The sequence below is a fragment of the Leucoraja erinacea genome, chromosome 21, assembly GCF_028641065.1.
Source record: "Leucoraja erinacea ecotype New England chromosome 21, Leri_hhj_1, whole genome shotgun sequence".
Lineage (NCBI taxonomy): Eukaryota > Metazoa > Chordata > Chondrichthyes > Rajiformes > Rajidae > Leucoraja > Leucoraja erinaceus.
The window spans coordinates 23,773,716-23,801,323 of NC_073397.1; the positions used below are offsets into that span (position 1 = coordinate 23,773,716).

At 41.8% G+C, this 27,608-nt stretch overlaps 2 protein-coding genes across 4 annotated transcripts in view; both read right to left on the bottom strand.

The window, feature by feature from the left end:
- LOC129707414 (protein-glutamine gamma-glutamyltransferase 2-like) overlaps window positions 1–12,632 on the bottom strand; it is a 31,980-nt gene extending 19,348 nt beyond the window's left edge. The window contains exons 1-4 of one of the 3 annotated variants that reach the window (XM_055652424.1): window positions 12,451–12,632; window positions 3,520–3,714; window positions 2,637–2,879; window positions 584–702 (exon numbers count right to left, since the gene is read on the bottom strand). In XM_055652424.1, the coding sequence (XP_055508399.1) occupies window positions 584–702; window positions 2,637–2,879; window positions 3,520–3,714; window positions 12,451–12,457 (564 nt within the window). In that variant the 5' untranslated portion in view covers window positions 12,458–12,632. Of the gene's footprint in view, window positions 1–583; window positions 703–2,636; window positions 2,880–3,519; window positions 3,715–9,457; window positions 9,585–9,956; window positions 10,219–12,450 lie in introns of those variants that run through there. The other 2 variants (XM_055652421.1, XM_055652422.1) reach the window with 2 other exon arrangements.
- Window positions 12,633–25,142: 12,510 nt separating this feature from the next.
- The window catches only part of ccndbp1 (cyclin D-type binding-protein 1), a 30,287-nt gene continuing 27,821 nt past the window's right edge, over window positions 25,143–27,608 (bottom strand). Inside the window, exon 11 of the mRNA XM_055652425.1 lies at window positions 25,143–26,931. Coding sequence (XP_055508400.1) covers window positions 26,826–26,931 — 106 coding nt within the window. The 3' untranslated portion in view covers window positions 25,143–26,825. The remainder of the gene's footprint in view (window positions 26,932–27,608) is intronic.

Genomic DNA, 27,608 nt, shown 5'->3' on the forward strand with positions numbered 1-27,608 from the left:
CCAGCCTAGCCTTCCCAACATCAGCCCACACAGACAGCTTCTGCACACCAAGATATGGGTGGTTGAGATTGCTACAAGAGCACCAGAAAGAGGGGGGGGGGGGGGGGGGTGCACGGGTTCAAACCAGGTGTCCTGCACCATGGTTCTAGCCCAGTACAGGGCAGGGGAGATGTTTGCATCAAGTTCCTGGCACAACAGCACATGGCACACATCTCTATTCATGACCTCTTTTACTTCCTTGTTCCTGGGTACAATTGGAAACACCGAATAAAATAGTCACCCTGTGCATTGGTTACCTCACAGAGATCCGTGTAAAACTGATGGAATTTTACTTTGTGACTGAGACAAGGGAGGACATTTATTGGAATGGGCATTGTAATCTGACACCAGGAGTGATATGGTAGTGTTTTGCATAAAATATTTGCTTGATTCCAAGAAAATGCCTAATCCACTATCAGCTTCACTCCACAGTCTTAGCTGCCCTATGGAATATCATTGAGATTCATTGTTTATTGGAATTAGTGCAGTGAAAGATAGCGTGCAAAGAAAGTTCAATAGAATATTTTCCCCAGCGTTACAGCACCTGTCCAAAATTCCAAGGCACGCCCTGAATATAATCAGCGCAACCAGTAAAGACAATTCCTTGTTCATTCAGCACATATTCCTTCAGCTTTTCTTCATCATTCAGATAGACTTCATCCTCTAAAAAAGAAATAAAAAACAGACACTGTAACAGCTGAATCGATGGTGAATTTGTGAACGTTAGTACCATCTTCTCAACCTCTTACACACCAGAGAGCTTCGCAGCCACTCCATTCATAACACTTTGAGCAGCCACTTTGCAGATATTGAAATAGCTTACAAGTTGCTCTCCACATTTGGATACTAAATAATTTTGGTCTCAACCCAAAGCGTTGCCCATTTCCTTCACTCCATAGATGCTGTCTCACCCGCTGAGTTTCTCCAGCATTTTTGTCTACCGTTCATTCCATTAAGAACTTAGGTCAATTTTTTTCTGCGCAGTTAGTAGAGAAAAGCTATTTATATCTGCTATTCTAGCAAGTAGCTAGGTTTCAGGAGTTAAAATATCAAGGAGATTAATGGTAGACACAAAATGCTGGAGTAACTCAGGGGGTGAGGCAGCATCTATGGAGAGAAGGAATTGGCGATGTTTCGGGTCGAGAGACTTCTTCAGACTGATGTCAGGGGAGGTAGCGGACTTTTATAAGTCCCCGGACCTAGAGGGGCCGAACCACATGGGGGTGGTCTCTTTACAATCCAATAACAGATATCGATTAACCCCATACATGACAGACATTTCCCTAACCCAATAATACAGTGGCTAATACATTGTATTCAAACAGTGTTTCTCAGAGGAAACGAACATCGCAACATGTGCCCTGATATGCAAGAAAACCAGACAAGGCTCAATACTTAATCCAATCAACATCCAGCAAAATAAAGCTTTGCAACATTATTTACAATGTGTATGTCCTGGTTTGCATTCATCCAACCCATTCTATGCATTTTGTACCCAATTGTCAGGGTCTGCAGATGTTCCCATTCTCTTCCTGCAGCTCTGATCTAGGCTCTAGACAAACTGGCACCATTCCGCAGCTTGTCCCATCTCTACAAAGCCTGACAGGTGATAGGTTGATACTGGGCGAGGAAGTTTTTTTGATCGGCAGATGGTTGGACAAAGGCCAGCAATGAAAAGACAGAAGGTGTGACTCAAAAGGATTGGAGAATTGCGAGTTGTGAAGCTAGTGGAAGGAATGCAGGTGGGAAGGAGAGGGGAGAAATAGGTGCAAGTCCCGGTGGGGCACAGAGGGGTGGTGGAAATGAGGGGTGGGTGATTTATATGGGGGAATAAGGGACATGGGGAATTATGCAGTTGTCTAACATTTTAGAATTCAATGTTTATACTCTTAGGTTGTAAGCTATTAAACGGAATACAAGGTGTTGTTCTTACAGTTTTTGTGTCGCCTTGGTCGGGCAATAGAGGAGGCCCAGGACAGAAAGGTCAGTATGCGATTGGGAAAGGAGTTACAATGCGAAGCAACTCGAGAGATCCAACAGGCCTTGGCAGACCAAGCATAAGTGTTCGAGGCAACAGTTCCAGAGTCTACGATTAGTCCCGCTGGTGTGCAGGAGACCACATTAATTCTTTGTTTTTTAGCTTGTATAGACTTGGGTACATAACTTTGGTTTGATTTACAAAATATTTGTGAAATGATGCAAGTTAGCATAACCCAAGACTGTGGAGAATGAAGAAGATATTCCGATGGTTTTTGAACATAAAAAGCAAGGTTTTGTAAGGAAGATAGGAAATATCCAGGCAGCCAATTGCCTTGTAACCAAACCACAACTATCATATGTGGTCTCCCAAATTTGTTTTAAATATATTTATATACCATGTAGGTCTCATTTCCTCTACTAAGATCAGGAAACTAACTCTGAATGCAGAACCCTGGTCCAGAGCCCATAACGCCAATATTATCAGGATGGGATTTTCTTGTTCTGATGACATGACCTGTGAAGGCAATCCTACTTTAAAGTAAATGTTTCACTTGGTGCCTGGTTCTATTCCACTGACTGCAGCAAACATTGTAATCTATTATTAAAAGAAGGGCTACCTGGGCACCATGGGTTGAAAAGCACCACAAACTCCCCAAGATGACAGTTCTCAGTCTGGCTCAAAGACAGCTTCTGCAGAATTAAAACGTGATGACCAATTTTTGCATTCGGTGACGAAGACATTTCGAGGGACAATTTGCCCCTGGAAAATGATGAGGAAACTGCACTCCATCGCCTTTTATTTATGGAGTCTGTCAGTGGAAACAGTATCTTGGTTCCAGAAGTTTCTGACGGCTCTGGCCCTAAAGTAAAAGGAATTTTACAAGATTAATTTGACAGCAGATCAATTGAAGCCAAACATTAAATGCAACAAATGCCCATGGCGTCCAGATTCCCAAAACAAATAAATAAACATATATAATCAATCAATACTCTGCCAAAATTCCTTCTTGCTCACTATATTGAGAGTACGTATTTACGAATTCTACTTTCCATCTTTAGATTTCAGGAGTCGTTATTCTGCAGACGACAAACAAGTGACTAAGCACAGAGTCCATTAACATTCTGTTAGTAACAATGGCTTTAAAAAAATTAGCTGTCCAATAATTCCTCGCTGTTGGAGTAATGAGGCTATATAATTAATCCATGTCTTAGAACTGATGCTGCACCTACAATATCATAAATATTTCCTGTCTGATATATGGGTGAATATTCAAATCCCACAAAATGAATCAGCCATTGTGTCCTTTTAATACAATTTGTTTACATTTCAAATGCCAGACATTAACGCTTTTAGCAAACCATTCAAAGGGAGGGTGTTATAAGAGTCTAAACACAATGTGTTACTAAATCAGGAAAACAATAAGACCAACGACAAAACTAACAATCGTTGTGCCCAAAACTAATCATTTTCATTTCCTTGACTAAATGCAAATGGATTACCTGTCTGAGCCACAAGTATAAGTCTGTCATTATCTGTATCATACTGATTTTTATTGAAATGGATGGTGATGTGGAAAGTCTGGCCTCGCCGGATTATTAGTCGCTTGGTACTGATCTCAGTAGTTCTGTGTGCTCGGTTGTTCTTCCCACAATGAAAGTCAACATAACTCACGATACGTCCGGCACCAAAGTCAGCTTAAGGAAAGAAAAAGATGCGTTAAGCTTTGAGTTCCTGCAGCTTTGAGCAAACACAAATGGTGAAGATCAGCCAATGCTGAATGCTGCAGAGCTGGTGTTGCTAGGTAAAGCTCTGTTCACCTATTAATCCTCCCGTTTGAAGCTGATATTTCATTTGCCTATAATGGTAATTAGATATAAATATATAGCAGCTTAATGTGCAACACAATACCATAATGTCATCATAATCATTTAATGGGACTTGTTACATTGAGAGAAAAGTGTGGAATTTCATATAAACAAATTAAATATTTAATATACCAATATCATTCCATAAGACAGTTTTTACCTCTGAATTCATTCGTCATTTGACTTCTAGAATATATTCTTTCCACAACAAAAAATGTATCTTATAAAACATTTTGTTTTGAATCTCAGAGCTTTGAACAATTAACATATATTTGCAGTAATATGCTTTAATGGCCTAATTTTAAACTAAGAATATGAATGTTACACTAACACAATTATTAAAAAATATACAGACCATCTCTATCAGAAATTACCACAATTGCTCATAGAATTTGCTTCATAGTCATAGAGTCATACAGTGTGGAAACAGGCCCTTCGGCTCAACTTACCCACACAGACCAACATGTCCCATCTACACTAGTCCCACCTGCCTGCATTTGCCCCCATCCGTTAAACCTGTCCTATCAATGTACCTGTCCATATGTTTCGTTAACATTGTGATATGGTCTGCCTCAACTACCTCCTCTGGTAGATCATTCCATACACCCACCATCCTGTGTGTGAAAAGGTTACCCTACAGGTTCTTATTAAATCCCCACCCCCCTCATCTTGAACCTATGTTCTCTGGTTCTGGATTCCCCTTCTCTTAGCAAGAGACTGTGCGTCCAATTAAAAAAAAACTATTTCAAGTTCCATTTCATGGGAAGGATTAAGGTTGGGTCAAGCACTTGAAAAAAATCCTCAGGTTTATTACGCAAGCAAAAAATACGGTCAGATGGTTCAGGAATAAGGATAAGAAGAAATCAAAGTACCAGTTGATAGGTAAAGAAAATTGTTAACCTAGAGGAAGATAAGTGGAAAACTATCAAGAACAAAAGTGTTGGAATATGGCTTTGCTTTGCGAATAGTAAATCTTTTCATGTGAAATAAGTAATATCAACTATGCTGCACTCACAAAACCGGAATACTGTAATCATGTGAATGTTGCAATAACATTCATAGCTGCAATGTAAACACTATTGCTGTAGATGGAGGGTACAATTGCTGTGTCAGAAAGGAGACAAGTAAAGTCATGTTTATCGTCATATGTACAAGTGCAGTGAGGCACAATGAGGAATTTGAACAATGTCTGTCAACACTTTCCAGCTCCAGGGGAAACTACTTTGGTCAAAGCAGCAAAAACTTAAACCAGGACTCACATAGACAAAATAAATGAAAGCAAATGTAGCTTACTTGGCCCCTCACAAGATCAATGAGATCAAGGCTGATCTTTTATCGCAGTATCACTCTTTTATATTAACCCTATAACCTTCTGTGACATTTCTAGTCTTGGTCAGTCACCCTGTGTGCAGATTATCAGTGCTACTCAAATAAATTGAAAGCTTATTGAGAGTAGCGTGCAGAGCTCCAGTCAACTGCTGACATTTGGTGTTTTGCAAAATGATTGCTAATTTGCAGAGGCATTGCTGACAGATAAATTGTTTCAACCTGTACCATGGACCTCAGTGCTTACTTGTTCACATTTTTTCCAGTTACATATGTGGCATAACAAAGAACTGTACAGCACAGAAACAGGTCCTTCGGCCCACAACATCTGTGCCGAATATGATGCCAAGTTAAACTAATATCTGCTCCCTGCATGTGATTCATATCCGTGCATATCCATGTGCCTATCCTTGCCTGCCTAAAAGACCATCCCTGGCAGTAGGTTTCAAACACCAACCACTTTATGTGTAAAGAAAATCCCCCACACATCTCCTTAAAACTTTCTCTCTCTCTCTCACTGTCAAGCTATGTCCTCTAGTCTTTGACAGTTCCACCCTACAAGATACAAGATACATTTATTTGTCACATGTACCAATTGGTGCAGTGAAATGTGTGGTCGCCATACAGCCATACGAATAATAAAGAGCACAGAACGTGAAAGTCTTTAACACAGACATCCCCACACAGCAGGGTCAAATTCCCACTGTGAGGGAAGGCTCCAAAATTCAGTCATCCTCCTCTGTTGTCCTCCCGTGGTCGGGGGGCTCCCGAACCCCCTGCTGTCGCCGCTACGGGTGGCGCGATGTTCAGGATCGCTCGCCGGGGTGATGGGAGTCTGACGTCAGGACTGGAGGACCCTAGGAGAAAGGTTCTGACTACCTGTCCTATTTATGCCACTCATAATTTTATATATGTATCTGTCAGGTCTCTCCTCAACTCTGACGTTCCAGAGTAAGCAATCCAAGTTTGTCCTTATGGCTAATAGTCTCTAATTCAGGCAGCATTCTGGTAAACCTCGACTGTACACTCTACAAAACCACCACATCCTCCCCGTAATGCAGAACTGCACGCGATTCTCCAAATACGGACTAACCAAAGTCCTATAAATGTCCAACATGATTTCCTGACTCTTACATTCATTGCCCCGATTGATGAAGGCAGGCATACCATATATCTTCTTTATCACTTTATCTACTATTGTTGCCACTTTCAGGAAGCTATGGACTGACCCCCAAGATCCTTCTGTAAATCACTTTCTGTTAAGGGTCATGCCATTAACTGTGTACTTTCTGCTTACATTTGAGCTCCCAAAATGTATATAGCAACACCCTTCTTCACTGTCCACATCGCCACCAATTTTGTTGTCATCTATACGTAAAGGAGATCCTACCACAGATCCTTTTGCAACACCACTGGTCACAGAATCCCAGCAAAAATAATACCCTTCCACCAGAAACCTTTGTCCCACTTTCATCACCTCTTCAAAATGTTCAAGTTGATAAGACATAACTTTCTATGTTGACTGTCCCTAATTAGCCCATCCTCTTCTAAATGTCAGTAAGTTCTATCATGAGGAACCCATCCAATAGCTTTCCTACTACTAACATGAGGCTCACCGGTCTACAATTCCCTAGATTAACTCTACTTCCCTTTTTAAACTGAAGTTACTCTCCAGACCATTGGAGAGTAAAATATATAAAGATATAAAAGATATAAAGATCTTTGTCCAGTCCCCTACTATCTCCTCTCTTACCTTTCTCAATTATCTGGGACAGATCCCACCAGGCCCCAGGGAATTATCCACCCTAACACTCTTCAAGAACTCCAACACCACCTCCATCTCCTCTATCCCCTACTCTATTCTATCCCCTGCTCCCAATTCCTCTGACTATGCCTCATCTGCGCACAGGATAAGGTTTTCCAGATCATCGGAAATTCTTTAGGAAACAGAGGTTCCCCTCTTCCATTATAGATGAGGCTCTCACTAGGATCCCCTCGATATCCCACAGCTCCGCTCTTGCTCCACCCCCCCTCATTCGCAGCAAGGACAGAGTCCCCCTTGACCTCGCCTTCCACCCCATCAGCCGCTGCAAACAATCCTCCAACATTTTCATCACCTCCAACGAGATCCCACTACTGGCCACATCTTCCCATCTCCACCCCTTTCTGCTTTCCACAGAGACCATTCCCTCTGCAAATCCCTGGTCAACTTGTCACTTCCCACCAAAACCACTCCCTTCCCAGGTACTTTACTCTGTAACTGCTGAGGCTGCAACACATGTCCCTTTACCTCCCTCCTCAACTCCATCCAAGGACCCCGACAGTCTTTTCAGTTGAGGCAGAGGTTCATTTGCACCTTCTCCAACCTCATCTACTGTATCCACTGTTCCAAGTGTTAAATTCTTTACATCGACAAGACCAAGTGCAGGCTCGGGTATTATTTCGCTGAACATCTCGGCTCAGTCTGCCTTAACCTGAACTGGTCAGCACTTTAACTACGCCTCCCATTCCTAATCTGACCTTTCTGTCCTGGGCCTCCTCCATTGTCAGAGTGAGGCCCAGCACAAATTGGAGGAACAGCTTGGGTAGCTTCCACCCCAGCATTATGAACATTGACGTCTCTAACTTCAAATAACCCTTGCTTTCCCACTCCCTCCATCCCCTCCCCTTCCCAGTTCTCCCACTAGTCTTACTGTCTCCAACTACATTCTATCTCTGTCCCACCCACTCACCTGTCATCAGTCTGCAGAAGGGTTTCAACCCGAGACGTCACCCATTCCTTCTCTCCAGTGATGCTGCTTGGCCCGCTGAATTACTCCAACATCTTGTGCGATCACCTCCTTGTTGATGATCATTTTTGACACATTTGATCATAGAGTCTTAGTCATAGAGTGATACAGTGTGGAAACTGGCCCTTCTGCCCAACTTGCCCATACCGGCCAACATGACGCAGTTACACTAGACCCACCTGCCCGCATTTGGTCCATATCCCTCCAAACCCATCCTATCCATGTACTGCTTCTTAAATGTTGAGATAGTCCCTGCCTCAACTACCTCCTCCGACAGCTTGTTCCACACACTCACCACCCTTTGTGTGAAAAAGTTACCCCTCAGATTACTATGAATTATTTTCCCCGTCACCTTAAACCTATGACCTTTGGTCTTTGATTCGCCTCCTCTGGGCAAGAGACTCTGTGCATCTACCCAATCTATTCCTCTGATGATATTATACACCTCTATAAGATCACCCCTCATCCTCCTGCACTCCATGAAATAGAGTCCCAGCCTACTCAACCTTTCCCTATAGCTCAGATTCTCTAGTCCTGGCAACATCCTTGCAAATCTTCTCTGTACCCTTTCCAGCTTGCCTACATCTGTCCTATAGCACGATGCCCAGAACTGAACGCAATATTCTAATATCATATAAATACTTCCAGTACAAGTTTCATCAAGGTCTGCTTCAGCTGTTTGCTGAATCACTGAATGCTCTCCCATGTGCTGAGAAACAAAACTAACCAAAGAAAAAATACCTCACTATTTTCTGTATGTAGATATTTTCAAAGCAGCATATTCATACAATCTTTTCTCAGACTGAAATACCGATTAACTTAGAAAATAACTAACTAAAGATCTCAGTGGGACAAGCAACATCTGTGAATTAAAATAGTTGATGTTGGGAAACTGGCCAGCTCCCCTTCACTCATTCAGTACAATGGTAAAGTCTTGACCTGGAACGTTGTCTGACAATTCCCCTTAACAGTTGCTGCCTGACCCATTGAGTTCCTCCAGCAGTTTAGCTTTTGCTCAAGAATCCAGCATCTGCAGTGTTTCCTATCGCCAGATGAGAGATTTCATCTTTTGAATTTTAACCTTCAGCTTTATTCGCTGCAAACTGCATTCCTTTTATTTCACGAAGTAGAAGAGTACAAAAGACCAAACCAACTACCAGACAAAGCTGACCTGCAGCAGCTCTGAATCCTCCAAACACTGCTCCTTCATTTTAGTCGGAGACAGTCACAAAAAGCTGGAGCCTCTTCCTCCTCGACCCAAAACGTCACCCATTCTTTCTCTCCAGAGATGCTGCCTGTCCCGCCGAGTTACTCCAGCTTTTTGTGCCTATCTTCGGTTTAAACCTGCATCTGCAGTTCCTTCATTTTAGGTGTATGTTGTTCATATCTGATCAAAACTTAAGAAGTAAAAATGAAAGCAAATGAAAGCAAACAAGTAATCCTGCATTTTCACTCACTGCTTGCCATGCTGTATGAAGTGTAGGCTGCCTTTCTTTGTTTCTCGCAAACACACTTGTGCACACACCTTGATGTAAAATGATAATGACTGAAACGGAATAACTAACATGCGATCAAAATTTGCATATGATTTGTGCTTCACTTTATTTGCCCCACACACCACGTGATCATTAAAGGCGTGCTCCTTTTTTAAATAATTGAGTTTTTTTTATTCACAAAGTCAATGGAATTATTTACTTTGTGTCAAAGCAAAGCATCGCATTTTATTCACAAATCACAATGGCGAAATTGATTAAAACCATTTTCTGCCCTACCAGATAAATTCAACAAAGACAATGTACCCGTTAACCACAAAACATTTCTTATCTAACATATCAACAACATTCACTTTAAGAAATAGTGCCCGCCACATTACAAGGAACAGTTCAATCAATTCCTCAAACAAAGCAACGTGAACACTCAAGAGTTGCAAATATATTAGAAAGCTATTTTTCTTACCGTAGACAGTTTTGCTTGTTTTTTTTTTGCAATGTGCCTTATTTAAATGAAAACACCGAAACATGTCATCTTCTCATGCAGTTTGTCATGCCAAAGCAGTGAATTAACACCAGCAGTTGATAACCACAGCTTTTGTTTTGATTGAAGCAGTTTCTAAACTGATTTCTGAGCTGGCAAGAAGAGAATACCCGAAACGATGTTCCTCATCTGTAACCCTCTCTGAAACCAAGCTATATCCTTGAATAATTTCTACAGAAAACAACTCAGTTTACAAACAATGTAAATTTGCTTCAAGAAATTGCTTTTTCATTTATTTCCATTTATTTTAAATATTTCCTTATGACAAGGATGGGGGACATTTGGCCCATCAACTATGTGTCAGCTCTCAGGGTTAACCCCTCACTTACTTTCTTCAAATCAGTCTCCTGCTCCTGCCCATTAAAGCTTCCCACTCCCCGCCCCCTAATTCCCCAGCCAGCCACCTACACTTGGTGTCATTCACAGCAGCCTATTAGCCTTAAAACCCAACTGTCTTTGGCACCGGGGGGGGGGGGGGGAACAGAGCGTCTGGTGAAAACCTGCGCAATCACAAGAAGAGCATGCAAACTCCACATACACAGTGCATTCAGAAAGTATTCAGACCCCTTCACTTCAGGATGAAGAAGTGAAAACAGGTGTTTAGAAATTTTTGCTAATAAATTAAAACTAAATAACGAAATATCACATTCACATAAGTATTCAGACCCTTTGCTTTGACACTCAAAATTGAGCTGATGTTCATCCTATTTCCATTAATTATCCTTATGTTCTACAACTTGATTGGAGTCCACCACTGGTAAATTAAATTGATTGGACATGATTTGGAAAGGCACGCACCTGTCTATATAAGGTCCCACCGTTGACAGTGCATGTCAGAGCAAAAACCAAGCCATGAAGACGATAGAATTGTCCTTAGACCTCTAAGACAGGATTGTGTCGAGACACAGATCAGGAGAAGGGTATAAAATAATGTTTACACCTTTGCAGGTCCCGAAGAGCACAGTGGCTTCTGTCATTCTTAAATGGAAGAACTTTGAAACCACCAAGGACTCTTCATGGAGCTGGCTGCCCGGCCAAACTGAGCAATTGGGTGAGAAGGGCCTTGGTCAGGGAGGTGACCAAGAACCCGATGGTCACTCTGACAGTTCCTCTGTGGGGGATGGGGGAACCTTCCAGAAGGGCAACTATATCTACAACACTCCACCAATCGGGCTTTTATGGTAGAGTGGCCAGACAGAAGCCACTCCTCAGTAAAAGGCACATGACAGCTTGCTTGGAGTTTGCCAAAAGGCACCTAAAGGAGATTCTCTGGTCTGATGAAACCAAGATTGAACTGTTTGGCCTGAATGTCTGGAGGAAACCATGCACCACTCATCACCTGGTCAATACCATACTATGGTGAAGCATGGTGGTGGCAGCATCGTGCTGTGGGGATGTTTTTCAGCGGCAGGAACTGCGAGACTAGTCAGGATCGAGGGAAAGATGAACGGAACAAAGTGCAGATAGATCCTTGATGAAAACCTGCTCCAGCGTGTTCTGGACCTCAGGCTGGAGCGGAGGTTCACCTTCCAACAGGACAACGACCTTAAACACACAGCCAAGACAACACAGGAGTGGCTTTGTGACAAGTCTGTGAATGTCCTTGAATGGCCCAGCCAGAGCCCGATCGAACATCTCTGGAGGGACCTGAAAATAGTTGTGCATCGACGCTCCCCATCCAACCTGACAGAGCTTGAGAGGATCTGCAGAGAAGAATGGAAGATATTACCCAAATACAGATGTGCCAAGCTCATAGCGTCATACCCAGGAAGACTTGAAGCTGCAATCGTTGCCAAAGGTGCCTCAACAAAGTACTGAGTAAAGGGACTGAATACTTATGTAAATGTGATATTTCAGTTATTTCTTTTTGATTACTTTGCAAACATTTCTAAACACCTGCTTTTGGTTTTTTTTTTAAATATGGGGTATTGTATGTAGATTGATGACAAAAAAATGAATTTAATCCATTTTAGAATAAGGCTGTAACATAACAAAATGTGCAACAAGTGAAGGGGTCTGAATACTTTCTGAATGCATTCTATGTCAGCATCTACCTGGGTCACCACCTGCAGAGCCACTGTAACATTTGTGATTTTTGTTTTGAAAGAGGTAATATCTCCATTGCAATCACAGACAAAGAAATATCAAGCATGTACATTCAAGCAGAAGGTATAAGCCAGGTTCGCAAGTTGTTACTGCGGAACGGTTGAGAGAAATTTGTCATGAAAAGAAAATATCTTAAGATTTCTTTCAATTGCTCACCAATCACCAAAGTCAATGAGCAGGATTGGTTTAAACTGTCTGATTAGGTTTTGGGATTAACAACCAGACTGAACGACATGGCTGCCTGATCATGAAACCATGGAAAGCATGGATTTACCACAACCCCTAGATGAAATTCTAAAATTAAACTCACCTGCCATCACAAAGCTTTTGACAGGATCTTTGGAGTTCTTGTACTTCACCCTTCTGCAAATTTTGCTATTAGAACATGTTGGAAGATATTGTAGTCCCTCTCACCAATGCCACAAGGAAGTTAGAAATAGGAATTCAAATGCTGGAAACTTGCCAGCAACTTATCGTGGCTGACTGGTTCTGGTTGAATGCCGGTCTAACAACATCCAGGTAACATGATCCAATGATACGGGGCAGATACTGTGATTTTTAAATGAGGCTCCTTTCATGATATTATGGCAGTTAACCTTAAAGCCTCTTGTACAGGTTTCCAGGTAACAGGAAGTTATTGTCAGCGAAGCAGAGACTAGATTGAGTTATCCCCCCATGGAGATAATTAAAGAAAAATAATGAAGCCTGTAAGAACTTTCTCAGCTGCTGGATCTTGCATGGTGCAGGTGTTTTGTTTTTTTCAGATTAACATCCCCATAAAGATTGCAAAGTATTGTCAGAAAAACAAATCATTATTTGTGTACGAACACCTCAGGAGCTTTATTTCAAAGCAAAGGACATGAGTGAGTTGAAAACTTACTAGCAAATTGCGGGAACATTCTTAACATGAGAATAACATGCTCTTTCAACTACTGCTCTCTGGATTTGGGCCTTGGGAGTGTATAAAGTAGAATGAATAATTTAGGATCCAAACAAAGCCAAGTGAGAATTTAACCACAGTCAACTATTCATCCAGAGAGAGTCCTGCAAAACCACTCGAACACTGTGATTATCCTTAACAATGATTCAGAGTTTACACAGTGTTTAAGAAGGAACTGCAAATGCTGGAGAATCGAAGGTTACACAAAAAAGTTGGAGAAAGTCAGCGGGTGCAGCAGCATCTATGGTGCGAAGGAAATAGACAACGTTTCGGGCTGAAGAAGGGTTTCGGCCCGAAACGTTGCCTATTTCCTTCGCTCCATAGATGCTGCTGCACCCGCTGACTTTCTCCAGCTTTTTTGTGTAACATTCAGAGTTTACAGTTGATTTCTCAGTTCCTCTGGGGAATAGTTTAGTGAGAGTGACAAGCCTGTTTACAGAGTCTCAATTGTCGACACAAGTAACAGCAGGTGGCTGGTGTCATACCTACACTTCACAAAAGTAAACCATCAGCATTATAAGCAGTAAGGTAATGGGGATGAAGCTGCAGTTAGACTGCAGGGAACAAAGGAGAAAAGCAGTCAAGATTGCAGGGTTGACAGAGTGTACAGGCACAATCTCGTGTAACACTTTCTCAAATGCTTTGTCAGATGGTCATCAAAGAACGAGACCCACTAGATGGTGGATCTACTGGTTGTGAAAAGCACCAATTCTGTTTAATTTTGCCTCTGGTTCCACCAGAAGCATAGTCTTGCACATCATGTGTGGCCCAGATACAATACAGGCTGAGGCACTGGCAGGTTTCAGGACTGGGAATTGTCAATGGAAATGATCAAAGTTGATAAAATTATATATTTCAAAACATTTTGGGGCAGATTTATAAATAGGAATGATTTAAAGGAATATGGGCCAAATATAGACAGATGGAACTAGTCGAGAATGACAACATGGACAATGCCAGGAACAAGTTGAGCCAAAGGGTCCATTTCCATGCCGTATGGCAGCTCTGTGACTTTCTGTCAATTAAGCCTCTAGGATGCAAGCATCAAAATGAGTTCTCAGTTTTTCAACTTCAATGGACTTCTCACCCATGCATAGTGCAACAGTTAAGCACACACAACTTTCTGATCATGTATTTAATTCAATGTCCAATTTGTATTCAAGCAAAATAATTCTGTGGGTCTTCATGTGGTTGCACAGATGTGGCCTCAGTCGAAATTCACTGGAAAGACAAGGAAACCAATTTCACAGGCTAATATCTATAACATTGAGATCCTATTTACAATCAGCAGCATTGGGCAGAACATACTCTTTGTTTGCCCACCAGGGGATTTCTGAATCAATTTATTCTGAGACCTTCATGAGATTACCAGGTAGATTGACATACCCAAAGACTTCCTGAAGAACTGTATCATCTTCACTGACTCCTTGCAATCTGTGACCCATGAAATGGAGCATATGCAGATGGAGTGGAGAACTTCACAAACTACTCACCCAGCTCTTCTATTAATAGAATAATCTGTGGTTCCCATGTTGGCCTCATGAGACACCTTAGAATGGATAAAACTTGAATTGAAGCAAATTATCCTCAATCCAAAGAAACTGTTGAATAATAACAACATACCCAGCTTATTCGTACCTGAGAGGGGTGGCAGCACATCAGTAAAAGTTATGTGGCGTGGCCTGCAGTGTGTGCATTAAACCAAACTAAGATTAAAAGGCTTGGGTGCCTAAGGTACTTTTGAGGCCCTCTTACGTAACAATGAATCATCCTTAATATCCCTGGATGTCATGAAGAGTAAAGGGCTCTTTCGTGAACTTCTAAGGGCAGTCTGTGTACTGAGAGAAGCTGAATAGCAAACATGGCTTCATCATCATTCAGTCTGAAGAAGCCTTGACCCAAAATATCACCCATTCCTTCTCTCCAGCAATGCTGCATGTCCTGCTGAGTTACTCCAGCATTTTGTGTCTACCTTCAGTGTAAACCAGCATCTGCAGTTCCTTCCCACATGCGGCTTCATCACATCTGGATTTCTCCACATCTGGATTGATGGAGTGAAACCCATTCATAAATTCTTCAGATTGCTGATAAACCTAGAGTTTGTTCCATCAATCATATGTGATTATGGTCGAACATCAAGGAAAGTGACATTTTCTCAATTACAGTGAACTAATAACTCGGAGGCTCGCACAACCCAGCAGGAAAAAGATAATACAAAGGGTGGGCAGCTTGTTAGTATGATTGGTTGTGTGAATATACACATGCAGTTTATAACATGAGGTATAATAGTAAGATTAAACGAGAACTTACCAGTTTGAAGTTTTATCTGTATTTTATGAGGCGTTACGATGAGGGATTACGTGAAGAACCCACTCAGCGCGCATGTGCGGCATACTTCAAAGCAGCGGTGTGGAATCACAAATAGACACAGTTATTGAAATAAACATAGTAAAGAAAAGGAGACATCAGTTATCAGTTTGACCCATATTATTGAGGGTGGGAGCGGAGGGCACGTAATCCCTCATCGTAACTCCTCATAAAATACAGATCAAACTTCAAACTAGTAAGTTCTCGTTTAATCTTACTATTTTACTTTGGAATCACGTGAGTGACTACGTGAAGATTTTAAAGCTCTGTGATTTCAAACCGTGTAACAGTTATTACTTCACTCACTGCCGAAGTCCTTGAGGGAGGAAGTGTGTTATCGTAATCAACCAATGAATCTGTTTGTAGAAAAACACAAAGGTATTTGTTAACAATAACAACAAGAATTAAACTGCTCCCCTGGGCTTAAATTAAATATTTGCAGTCTGTAAAATATTTTCTGCAAATAAAACAGGTTTTGCCAACGGATTGTTATAAACTTTTCTGAACGTTGTTTCCCTTGACCATCCTGCTATAGCTAGGATGTGGTTTATCGGCACGTCCATTCTTTCGGCCATTGATGGAGTGATATTTGTACATGTTACTGTCAATCCCAGCAGCTTTTAGTACCTGCTTGAGCCATCTCGAAATGGTTTGGCTCATCACCCGACCATAAGGTTTTTTATGACTGACCCATAAGGCTTTTTCACTCCCTCGAATATTTTTGGTTGTGTCTATGTAGGACAGTAGGTGGGTCATGGCACATAACCGTGGTTCTGGCGGGTAAGGCCGGAATTCCACGACTGGATTAGGTGTTCCTGGTCTGCTCTGTTTGATCAGTCCCTGGATAATGAAAGAGATTTGGTCTGGAGCTGTGATCATGTTGTCCAGTCGCAATAGGTGTAGTGACTGGACCCTGTGCAGATACAAGTGCCATCAACATGAGCATTTTGAGCGTAGGTTGTTCCAGGTTGAGGGATCTGGCTGGTGGCCATCCCCTGAGGTATGTCAGGACCACACTGACATCCCATATATGGGTGTATCTTGGTCTAGGAGGGTTAGAGTTGTAAATACCCTTCATTAGTTTGACCACCAGCGGGTGGGACCCCATGGTCTGGTGTCCTGGAGCTTGTTTTAAATAGACAGACAGAGCACTTCTAGCTGTGTTGATGGCACTGTAGCTGAGTCCTTCATCATGGTGAAGGTTCGCCAGGAATTCCAGTACGTTGGTAACTGTAGCGGTTGAGTAGGTGGTCCCTGTATCCAAGCAGTACTTCTCCCACTTTTTGATGCTGGACAAGTACTGTTTTCTTGTGGATGTTCGGAGGGATGTCGTGGAGTAATGGGAACCATGGCTGTGTAGGCCAGTCGGGTACTATCAAAATACCTGAAGCAGAGTCCATTTGCATTTTGCGTAGTACACGGCTGATGAGGCAGAAGGGAGGAAATGCATAGAAGAAGAAATGTCCCCAATCCAGCGCTAACGCATCTACCGCTGCTGCCTCAGGGTCTGGTTCCCAAGCGACATACATAGGTACCTGGTGATTTAGCCTTGATGCAAATAAGTCGATATCTGGCGTGCCATATTGCTTAATAATCTTTGCAAACACTTTGGGGTTTAATATCCATTCAGTGTTGTCATTAAATTTGCGTGACCTGGTGTCTGCCACTGTATTTAGCTTACCTGGCAGGTAAGTTGCTGATAGCCAAATATGTCTTTCGACACACCATTGCCAAATTGTGTTGACCAATTTGTTGCATGATATCAATTTTATGCCGCCCATATGGTTAATGTAGGCCACCACCGTAGTATTGTCTATTTGAAACCGTTCATGCAAGTGATGCACATTGGATGCGTATGCTTTTGAACAAAAGGCACCCAACATCTCTAGATAGTTAATGCCCAGTGTAAGTAGTAATGATGACTCTAGGTTAGTCCATCTACCACCTGTGCTGGATATGGAGTTAGTCGCTCTCCAGCCTTGAGCACTGGCATCTGTTTGAATAACTAAAGTAGGGTTAATGATGATGATAGGGCTGAAACTATGCCAAACGTTTTCTGCCCACCACTGTAGTTCTGATATTGCTTCAGTGGGTAATTTCATGATACGATCATAATGACCTGTATGTCGTTTTAGTGCCTGTACCTTTGCTATTTGTAAGTTTTGATAGTGCAAAGGTCCAAATTGTGTAGCCGGAAATGCTGCTACCATTTCCCCAATTACTCTTGCTACTTGTCGAATAGTTGGTCGCTCGTTGACCATTAAATTGTTACATGATTGTGCCAATTCAGTTGTTTTGTCTTTTGGCAAAGTTACAGACATGTGGACTGAATCAAACGGGCCCATCAGCGACTGCACTTCCTGAGGAAATTAAAACAGGCCTCACTCCCCACCAACATCCTCAGGACTTTCTACAAGGGTACGGTGGAGTCTGTACTCACGTACTGCATAAATACATGGTACTCCACCTGCAACTGCTCGGACAGGGAGACTCTGCAGAGGGTAGTGAGGGGAGCAGAGAGGATCATTGGCGTCTCCCTACCCTCGGTACAAGAACTGTTCCAGAGCCGCTGTCTGAAAAAAGCTCAGAGAATTGCTAAGGACAAACTGCATCCCCTCCACATACACCTGGATCTCCTGCCATCAGGCAAGAGATATCGCAGCATCAAAGCCCGGACTACAAGACCGCTAAACGGCTTCCTGCCACAGGATGTGAGGCTGCTAAACAGTCACTCTGTACGCACAGTCACTTGATTCTGCGGCTGGCACGGACACTTTAAAAACTGGCACTGGCCACTCAAATCAGCTGCCCCGGACATTTTTATGATTGGTTTTACTGTATTTTAACGTTGTTTTTCCTGCTATTATGTGTGAAATGTTTTAAATTTCATGTAGGATGCTCCGGTATTCCCTGGGAAACGTCTTTTCATTTTGCACTGTACAACTGTTGCTTGCAAGATGACAATAAAGGTTGATTGATTGATTGATCGATTGAATGAGTAACAACATTTTTCGAAGCAAGATCATAGAAACATAGAAACACAGAAAATAGGTGCAGGAGGAGGCCATCTGCCCCTTCGAGCCAGCGCCACCATTCATTGTGATCATGGCTGATCATCCACAATCAGTAACCCGTGTCTGCCATATCTCCATATCCCCTTATTCTGCTAACCCCTAGAACTCTATCTAACTCTCTTTTAAATTTGCCCAACCTTTTTCTATGGATAGTCTCGGCAAATTCTTCATCTGACACTCCATGCAGCAGAGATTGATTTGGAGCTCACACTTTTATTACTGAATGACATGCAGGGGAGGACAAAACATAAAGGTCAGACATCCAAAGAGGGGACACCGAATGACGATGAAGCTGGGTAAAAGGGGGTGGTAATAGTCCAGTCAAACTCGTACCTTCACCAACCGCTAATTGCAAAATAATTTATTTTACTGCAGTGAATTACAGTATGGTCCCCTAAACACCACACTAAAAGTCCTAAAACATCCTAGCATAATATGCAAATTGGCTTCTGCCATTAGAGAAAATTCCACATTCATTGCGTTATTTATAATATAAGCAGCAATTCAAGTATCCAAAACAATGTTTTCATGATCTGTGAAAATGATGAACATATTCACAGGTTAATATTATGGTTAACATGCATTAATTCGTTTTTTTCAATCAGAGAAAATAAAAACTGTCTGATAACTTTGCATCTGTGTGTCTGATACAAAAAATTGCACCGAAACATAAAGTCATAGGAAAGCAAGCATGAAAAATTGGATAAAGCAAGAAGTAATCGGGATCCTCTTTTTTCTGCTCCTGGTAAAAGTCATGGAGAATATTTGCTGCTGAAGCAACATTTGATTCAGATTCAGATTCAGATTCAATTTTAATTGGCATTGTCAGTGTACAGTACAGAGACAACGAAATGCATTTAGCATCTCCCTGGAAGAGCGACATAGCAAATGATTTGAATAAATAATAATAAGTGTCCGGGGGGGGGGTGGTGATTGGCAGTCACCAAGGTACGTTGTTGGGTAGAGTGACAGCCGCCGGGAAGAAGCTGTTCCTCGACCTGCTGGTTCAGCAACGGAGAGACCTGTAGCGCCTCCCGGATGGTAGGAGGGTAAACAGTCCATGGTTGGGGTGAGAGCAGTCCTTGGCGATGCTGAGCTCCCTCCGCAGACAACGCTTGCTTTGGACAGACTCAATGGAGGGGAGCGAGGAACCGGTGATGAGTTGGGCAATTTTCACCACCCTCTGCAATGCCTTCCGGTCGGAGACAGAGCAGTTGCCATACCATACTGTGATGCAGTTGGTAAGGATGCTCTCGATGGTGCAGCGGTAGAAGTTCACCAGGATCTGAGACAGATGGACCTTCTTCAGTCTCCTCAGGAAGAAGAAACGCTGGTGAGCCTTCTTGATCAGAGTTGAGGTATTGTGGGTCCAAGAGAGGTCATCGTAGATGTTGACTCCCAGCAACCTGAAGCTAGAAACACGTTCCACCTCCGTCCCGTTAATGTGGATGGGGGTGTGCGTGCCGCCTCTGGACTTCCTGAAGTCTACAATGAGCTCCTTGGTCTTCTTGGCTTCCCATTCAGGTCGGTGATTATGATGTTGTCACTGAAATGTTCCACCAGCTTAATTTTCATATGTGTGAAGTCGTAAGCTGCAACCTCTGCACCTTTAAGACATGTCTCCATTTTCTCAATCAATTCTGTTATTGCAATTTGTTCATCATCATTTTCCTCCAGGTACTTTGCAACCAACAGGAACGCTTCATGTCTTTCTACTTCTTTCGATCTCCCAAGCCTTTGCAACATTACCAAGTTTCGAAGAATGTTGCTGAGGAATTTGTTTTCCAGTCCTGAAGTTTACATTAAAGCTTTGATGACACTGCATCAATTGCAATCAGATCCTGAGCATATGCAATTCTGCCTGCAACTAACGTAGACCATTCATCTTTCCTTTATTCAAATGAATGTATTTTGGAATGATGTAGTTCCTACTGCATAGACATCCATGCCATTATGTTTTTTTCTCATTGTAATTAGCTAATTCACTGCAAAATAAGCAGTGCCTGTTGAAACGGAATGTTAGAGATTCTGACCGAATGACACATGGTGAGCGCTGATCCTCATCAGTTACTTTTTTCCACCTTTGCAATCGTCCGTGGATGAGTGAAAACCCGTCTGCATTCTGTGTACACTCGCTGATCTTTATGCGTTCTTATACTCCTTCCTTGCTGCTCACTGGCCTTGTTGATACTCTCACTCCCTTTTTCTCGTAGTATTGCAGTATCCTGGCCATCTTTTAAACTTTTCTTGCAGAAAACACACTCAGCCATGGCTATCTGTTGTTCATTTGAAAATAGAGATAATACTCGTGTTAAGGTTAGGGTTAGGTTAGGGTTCAACTGGGTAATTCTTAAACCCTTTCTTAAATACACAATATTTATATTCCCTTCATACCTACAAAACAGAGTATTTTAATGCATTTGAATGCTTAATAGTATTGAAATTACTATGACAGGTTATGCAGCCATACCAGCCTTCAAAAAGCCTTCAAATGCTCTATAGGGTGATTTCACCAAAGGTCAAATGAGCGTAGATCCCCCCTCACGTGACCGAAAATTCTGGCTGGAAGACATCTCTCAGTTTGGTACATGTAAGTGAATGGGGAAACACGCACTTTCCCACCCGTTAAAAACATGGATTTTTGAGCTGAAATTTTCTGTGCTAGTCGGGGTGACCCTGAAGTACAGCGACCTAAATTTTCAGGCAAAACAAAAGATAGAAAGTGAGGTAATTACAAGAGGGAACTGAAGGTAGAAAGCCGCGGAAATGAACAGCTGACATTTGCCGTGGTGATTTTAAGATCCAAAATATCGGGAATTATCGCATTTGCTCGCTGAATTTCATCAAAACTATTAGTCTTCTCGAGAGCTGAAATATTTTAATAAGATTTGATGCCAATTTCTTGAAGGCTAAAATTATCGTGAAGATAATTAGAATACATTCAAAGGCTATTAAAGAAGGTTGTTTGAATGCTAATGAAGAGATATTTCTGGACTGAACTGTGGAGTACCACTGCTACCAGTTAGACAAGTTGCCATGTTCCTGAATTCATGTAATAAATTATGAAATATTAATTTTCTCTTATGGAAGCTAATTTGCATATTATGCAAATTACACCACTTTCCCATGCTAAGCTTTTTTAGGACTTTTAGTATGGTGTTTAGAGGATCATACTGGAATGTACTGCAATAGAATGAATTATTTTGCAATTAGTGATGGGTAACCCCCTCAAATTTGCTAGATTGACTGGATTATAAGGCATTTGTGATTAGACATTGAAATGCAAGAGAATTAAGCAAATAGCAAATAAAATTAGAAATAAGCAGAAAATAACAATACTTAATATATTAAAGTCAAAACATAGAATTGGAGATATTGGTATGTTTATTTTATTATTGTCACATCGACTGAGATAGTGAAAGATGCTGTTTTCCGTGCTATGCAGGTAGATCATTACCACACACGAGTACATCTGCTAATGCAAAAAAAGAAAAGCAGAGTGTAGAATATGATGTTACAGCTAGAGAATGTGCCGATTCAAAAAAGTGCAAGGGCTGCAACGAGATAGATGGGAAGATCAGGACTTCATCCTTACCCTATGGGAGGTCCATTCAATGGCCTTTAACAACAGACAAGAAGCTATTCCTGAAACTGGTGGAATATGTTTGTTATTTTTCATATCTTCTGCCCGACGGGAGCGGAGAGAAAGAAGAATGACCAGAGTGTGCGTGAATGTCCTTGATGATGCTGGCTACTTTCCCAATGCATCATGAAGTGTAGATGGAGTTAATTTTGGAAAGGGAGGCTGGTTTGCATGATGTACTGGGCTGTGTTCACAACTCTCTGCAATTTCTTGCAGTCTGGGGCAGAGCTGTTGCCATACCAAGCTGTGATGTATCCCAATAGGATGCCTTTCCAGTGCACCAGCGGAAATTGGTAAGCGTCATTGGGGGAGTGTCAAATTTTCTTAGTATTCTGAGGAAGTAGAAGCATTGTAGTGCTTTCTTGGCCATAGCATTAATCTGTTTGGACCAGTACATACGAGTGGTGAAAATTACACCTACAAATTTAAAACCCAACTATCTCCCCTTCTACACCATTTATAAGTACTGAGTCGTATATTCCACCCAATTCCTTAAGTCAATGACAGGTTCCTTGAGTACAGACATTGAACGAGAGGTTGTTTTCTTAACACTATGTTACTAAGCTCGCTCTCTCTCTCCTTTCTGTATTCTGGCTTCTCATTGCTTGTGATCTGGTCCACAATGGTGGTGACATATGCAAATTTGCATGGAAGTAGAGCCAAATTTGGTAGTTGTGAATGTGTTAAAGTTCTATCCGCGCTATCAAACAAAACACATTAGTCAGTTTTACTATACAACAATTCCTCTTTATTACGCATGCGGGAGTGGGAGAGCAACCCCAAGTATGGTTGCATACTTGTAGTCCCTTGTGGTCTCACTCAATTATTCTGTGCATGGGCAGTATATTCATACATGAGTAGTCACGGATCCAGCTAATCCCACAATCAGCACATTTCTGCACCGGTTCTTGTCGTGTCTAGAACAGACATGTTTTTCTCTGCAGTTCTACTTGGTATTGGGCCACTTCCCTTTTTAGCCACAAAACCCTTTGCAGTTCTGCCAAACCTGTTTTTAATCAGCGAGCAATTTTATGTAAGCAGGCTCACCACGCGCAACATACAATCTACCATGTACACATTAACTCTAAACTCCCATCTTCCTTTACATTCTCTCCTTTTATAACATAACTAGAACAAGTGCAGACTCGTTGGGCCTACGCCCAAACGCAAGATTCCACCACTCACCCGTTCCCCCAATGCAAGCCTTTCCCCCAGTGCAATATTGCACCACTCATGCACAACCCCCATCTATGCAGGTGCGGCCTGGTTCTTGTACTTGGCCCGGCCCTGGCTGTAGACTGCAGCTGTCAGCTCGACCGCCGCCTGGGCTATAGTGCAGGTTCCGACTTCATCTCCGGGCTCGTCCCTGACCACAGACCCAGGCTCGTCCTAGGTTCCAGCGACGGCTTCTTTTTCGGCCCCGGTTATGACCCCATCCCAAGCCACGGGCCCGGCCCTCACTCCAGCTCCAGCACCACCCTTCCTGTTGGGCTTCGGGCGTCGGGTGCCAGCAGCCGCCACCATCGCGGACGCTGGAGTGCCCGTCCCTCCCACAGTGGCCCATCCAGCCTTGCGATTGCATTGTGACGTCACTCGTTTTTTTTTTCCCGAAATGGGTGAGTTTTCAAACTCTTTTTACAACTTTAAACGATTAAAAAGTTTGGAAATATAGGTAGGAATGCGACGGAAGGATGTTTATTGCCGCGATGGGAAAAATGTGTGGAATGTGTGAAAATGGGAAGGCTGTGGGCTGGCATTTGGAAATAAATGAAATGGGAATTTTTTTTTGCAAGCAGCAGTCTAATTAAAGTATGAAATCCCAATTAATCAATACAATCAGCAATTTCAATAAATGTAAAAGCGGCAACTTAAAAAAAAAGTAAATGTCAGTAAATGCAATTTGGCAAGTCTTTTTTAAATAAAGGCAACTGTTGTAAAATAAAAGCAAATGAATGAAATGACAATTTTTTTTTGCAAGCAGCAATCTAATTAAATTGTGAAATCCCGATTAATCAAAACATTCGGCAATTTCAATAAATGTAAAAGCGGCGATTTATAAAAAATAAATGTCAATAAATCGGCAAGTCTTTTTTAAATAACTGAACTCGATCTTCACCTGACTGTTTTGGGAGGGCTTGAAGAACGTTGTGGAAGAGCGGTTGGAAGAGTGACAAATGGCGAAGTTGCAGCGTGGAAGAGAGACCAATGGCAAAGTCGTTTTTGAAACTTAAGTGTTTGGAAATGTGCATAGTGGCGTTGGAGCGTTGGAGCGCCCCTCCCAGCCGGAGTGGCCCGTCCTGCTTTGCGAGTTGTCATTGGAGGACTGGAGTGCCCCTCTCTCCCAGAGTCATTTGAAAATCTGCAAAATTCCGCTGGAGAGTACATTGTAACATCACTCGTTGCGGAAATGGATGAGTGGGCTGTTTTTTTAACTTTAAACAAATAAAAGTTTGGAAATATAGGTGTGAATGCAACGAGAATGTTTATCGCCTCAACAGGAAAAATGTGATTAGGATGTGTGAAAATGGGAAGGCTGTGGCCTAGCGTTTGGAAGAAAATAGGGATTGACACACACACAGCCACAAACAAAACAAAGAGTTTTAATATTATAGAGATATAGATGTACAGGCAGAGGAGATTCATTTATCTGGCATCATGCTGTGTGTGGACATTGTGAAAGGCCTCTTCCTGTGCTGCACTGTTCTATGTTCAGCTTATATACAGTCAACAAGCCAACAGTGGAAGCTGTAAACATACGAGGATAGATTTGTGCCAATAGGGGTCTGTTTAGGCCAGGTTGGCGATGAACTTTGGGATTATTTGTAGAATGACATTTATCTCAGGAAAGGAGTTTCAATTAGCTACTCAATAGACAATAGGTGCAGGGGTAGACCATTCACTGTGATCATGGCTGATCAATCACACTCAGTACCCCGTTCCTGCCTTTTCCCCAAGATTCAGAATTCAGAAATTGGAGGCATTGTGCAATATGGTCTTTAATTTCAATTCAGTCAAACCTTTGTTCAAAATTCCAAACTGTGAATTTCGACAGGACAAGAACAAGATGTTAAAAAAACAATAATACAATTTGATAATCAAGAACAGAATAAACTTTAATAAAGCTCATAAAAAATGTACATTTTCTTTAGTCTATAGGGTGATTTCACCAAATGTCAAATGAGCGTAGATCCCCCCTCACGTGACCGAAAAATTTAACTGGAGGACATATGTCACTTCGGTACATGTTAGTGAATGGGGAAACACGCACTTTCACACCCATTAAAAACATGGAAAACGGCCGATTTTTGAGCTGAAATTTTCTGTGCTAGTCGGGGTGACCGTGAAGGTGGAAAAACAGCGGAAGTGAACAGCAGACATTTGCCGTGGAGATTTAAAGATCCAAAATAGTAAGTTAATAATGCCTTACTTTTGATGAAATTCAGCGAGCAAACGCGATAATTCCCGATATTTTGGATCTTTAAATCTCCACGGCAAATGTCTGCTGTTCACTTCCGCTGTTTTTCCACCTTCAGTTCCCTCTTGTAATTACCTTACTTTCTATCTTTTTTCTTGCCTGAAAATTTAGGTCGCTGTGCTTCACGGTCACCCCGACTAGCACAGAAAATCTCAGCTCAAAAATCGGCCGTTTTCCATGTTTTTAACGGGTGTGAAAGTGCGTGTTTCCCCATTCACTAACTTGTACCGAAGTGACATATGTCCTCCAGTTAAATTTTTCGGTCACGTGAGGGGGGATCTACACTCTTTTGACATTTGGTGAAATCACCCTATATGGAAGCCTTAATTTCACAGCAAACTTTCTGACTGTCTTAAATGTTATCCTTCTGCCCATTAATTAAATTCCATAATTTACCCCAGTAGATAAGATGTAGGTGGTGCAGTGGTGCAGCTGGTAGCACTGCTGCATCACAGCACCACAGACCCAGGTACAATGCTGACCCCTAATGCTGTCTGTGTGGAGTTTTCATGTTGTCATTGTGGCCGTGTGGGTTTCCTCACATTCCAGAGACTTGTGGGATGTTAGGTTAATTGGCCTCTGCAAATTGCCCCTCATGTGTAGCGAGTGAATGCAAGTTAAATAACATAGAACAAGTGTGAACAGGTGATTGATGGTTGGTAGGGCCTTGGTGGGCTGAAGAGCCTATTTCCATGCAGTGTCTCAAAACTAAACAAAATATATTCTATGCTGTGACCATGCATCTTATGGAAACTGGACTCATATAGACTAAAGTAATACATAGTCAATCTTATTAGACACAGAAGACTTTTGTGCATTTCTGATGGAAAGATAAAACCTATCTCAAAAACTAAAATAAATCTGGATTTGATGTTAAAATATTACTGCAATTTTCAAAGAACAAAAGGTACTCTTTCTTCTTCAGAACACTGAATTCATGCCAATATACAACAATGCTAGATCAGAGTGCATTTAAAGAATCAATATTCAGACAATTTTTAAATTAAGATGCTTTGGTTACCCTGGAGATAGATCACAGGCATACAAACACAGTCGTATCGACAATTAAAGTATTGACCACAGTGTTTATTTACCGGTTGAGTTTCCTGAATAGAATAAACATATGCTTTTTCAGTCCATTATTGTTCTCTGTAAGCGACAGGTAACGGTAAACTCCTTTTACAAGCTAAGAACCATGTGTTAAATCTTTCACTTTGTCCATATTGTGATCAATTGCTCCGCTTAAGAACTGCAACCAGTTGTTCTCTGATTCGAGGCACACGTGACTGGATCTATGCCAAAGAAAAGAGAATTAGCACACGAAACTCTGAGAAACATGAGAATTAGCTCTGAAGAAGGGTCTTGACCCAACGTCACCCATTCCATGGCTACAGAGATGCTGCCTGTCCCGCCGAGTTACTCCAGCATTTTGTGTCTACCTAGCTCATGAAACTGTGGTACTATAAAATACTGAAAAGTGTCCATTGTGTACAAAGTGCCCACACCCAAGTTTAAAAATCAATTATAAATTTGATTAAATGTAATTTTAACATAATTGGCAATGCCAAATAACTCATTTACCAATAACCACATTACCACCTCCTTTGTCAAATTAAAACTGCTGCTCAATTAAAATCTCCACCCTCCCTCAACAGTTTTGCCTTATCATCTAATTCTATTGCACAATAAAAGCCAGTTTTAAATTGGGATGAAAAGGGTGTGTGTGTGACAACCTTTATTAGATTAACAGGTTCTACATGTTCTTGTGAGTACAGGTGTGTGAATTGTTGCTGCAGGAATTTAATATCCAAATTAAAAAGTACTTCCCACGCTATGAAGCACTCTATCCCTTAAGTATTATGCAATCCAACCAATGCATTTAGAAACCATATTAACTGGGGAAGAAAATGGTATGAGACCATATAATTTATAGTGACTAATGTATTTCTTCTCTGCATTATTTTTTTTT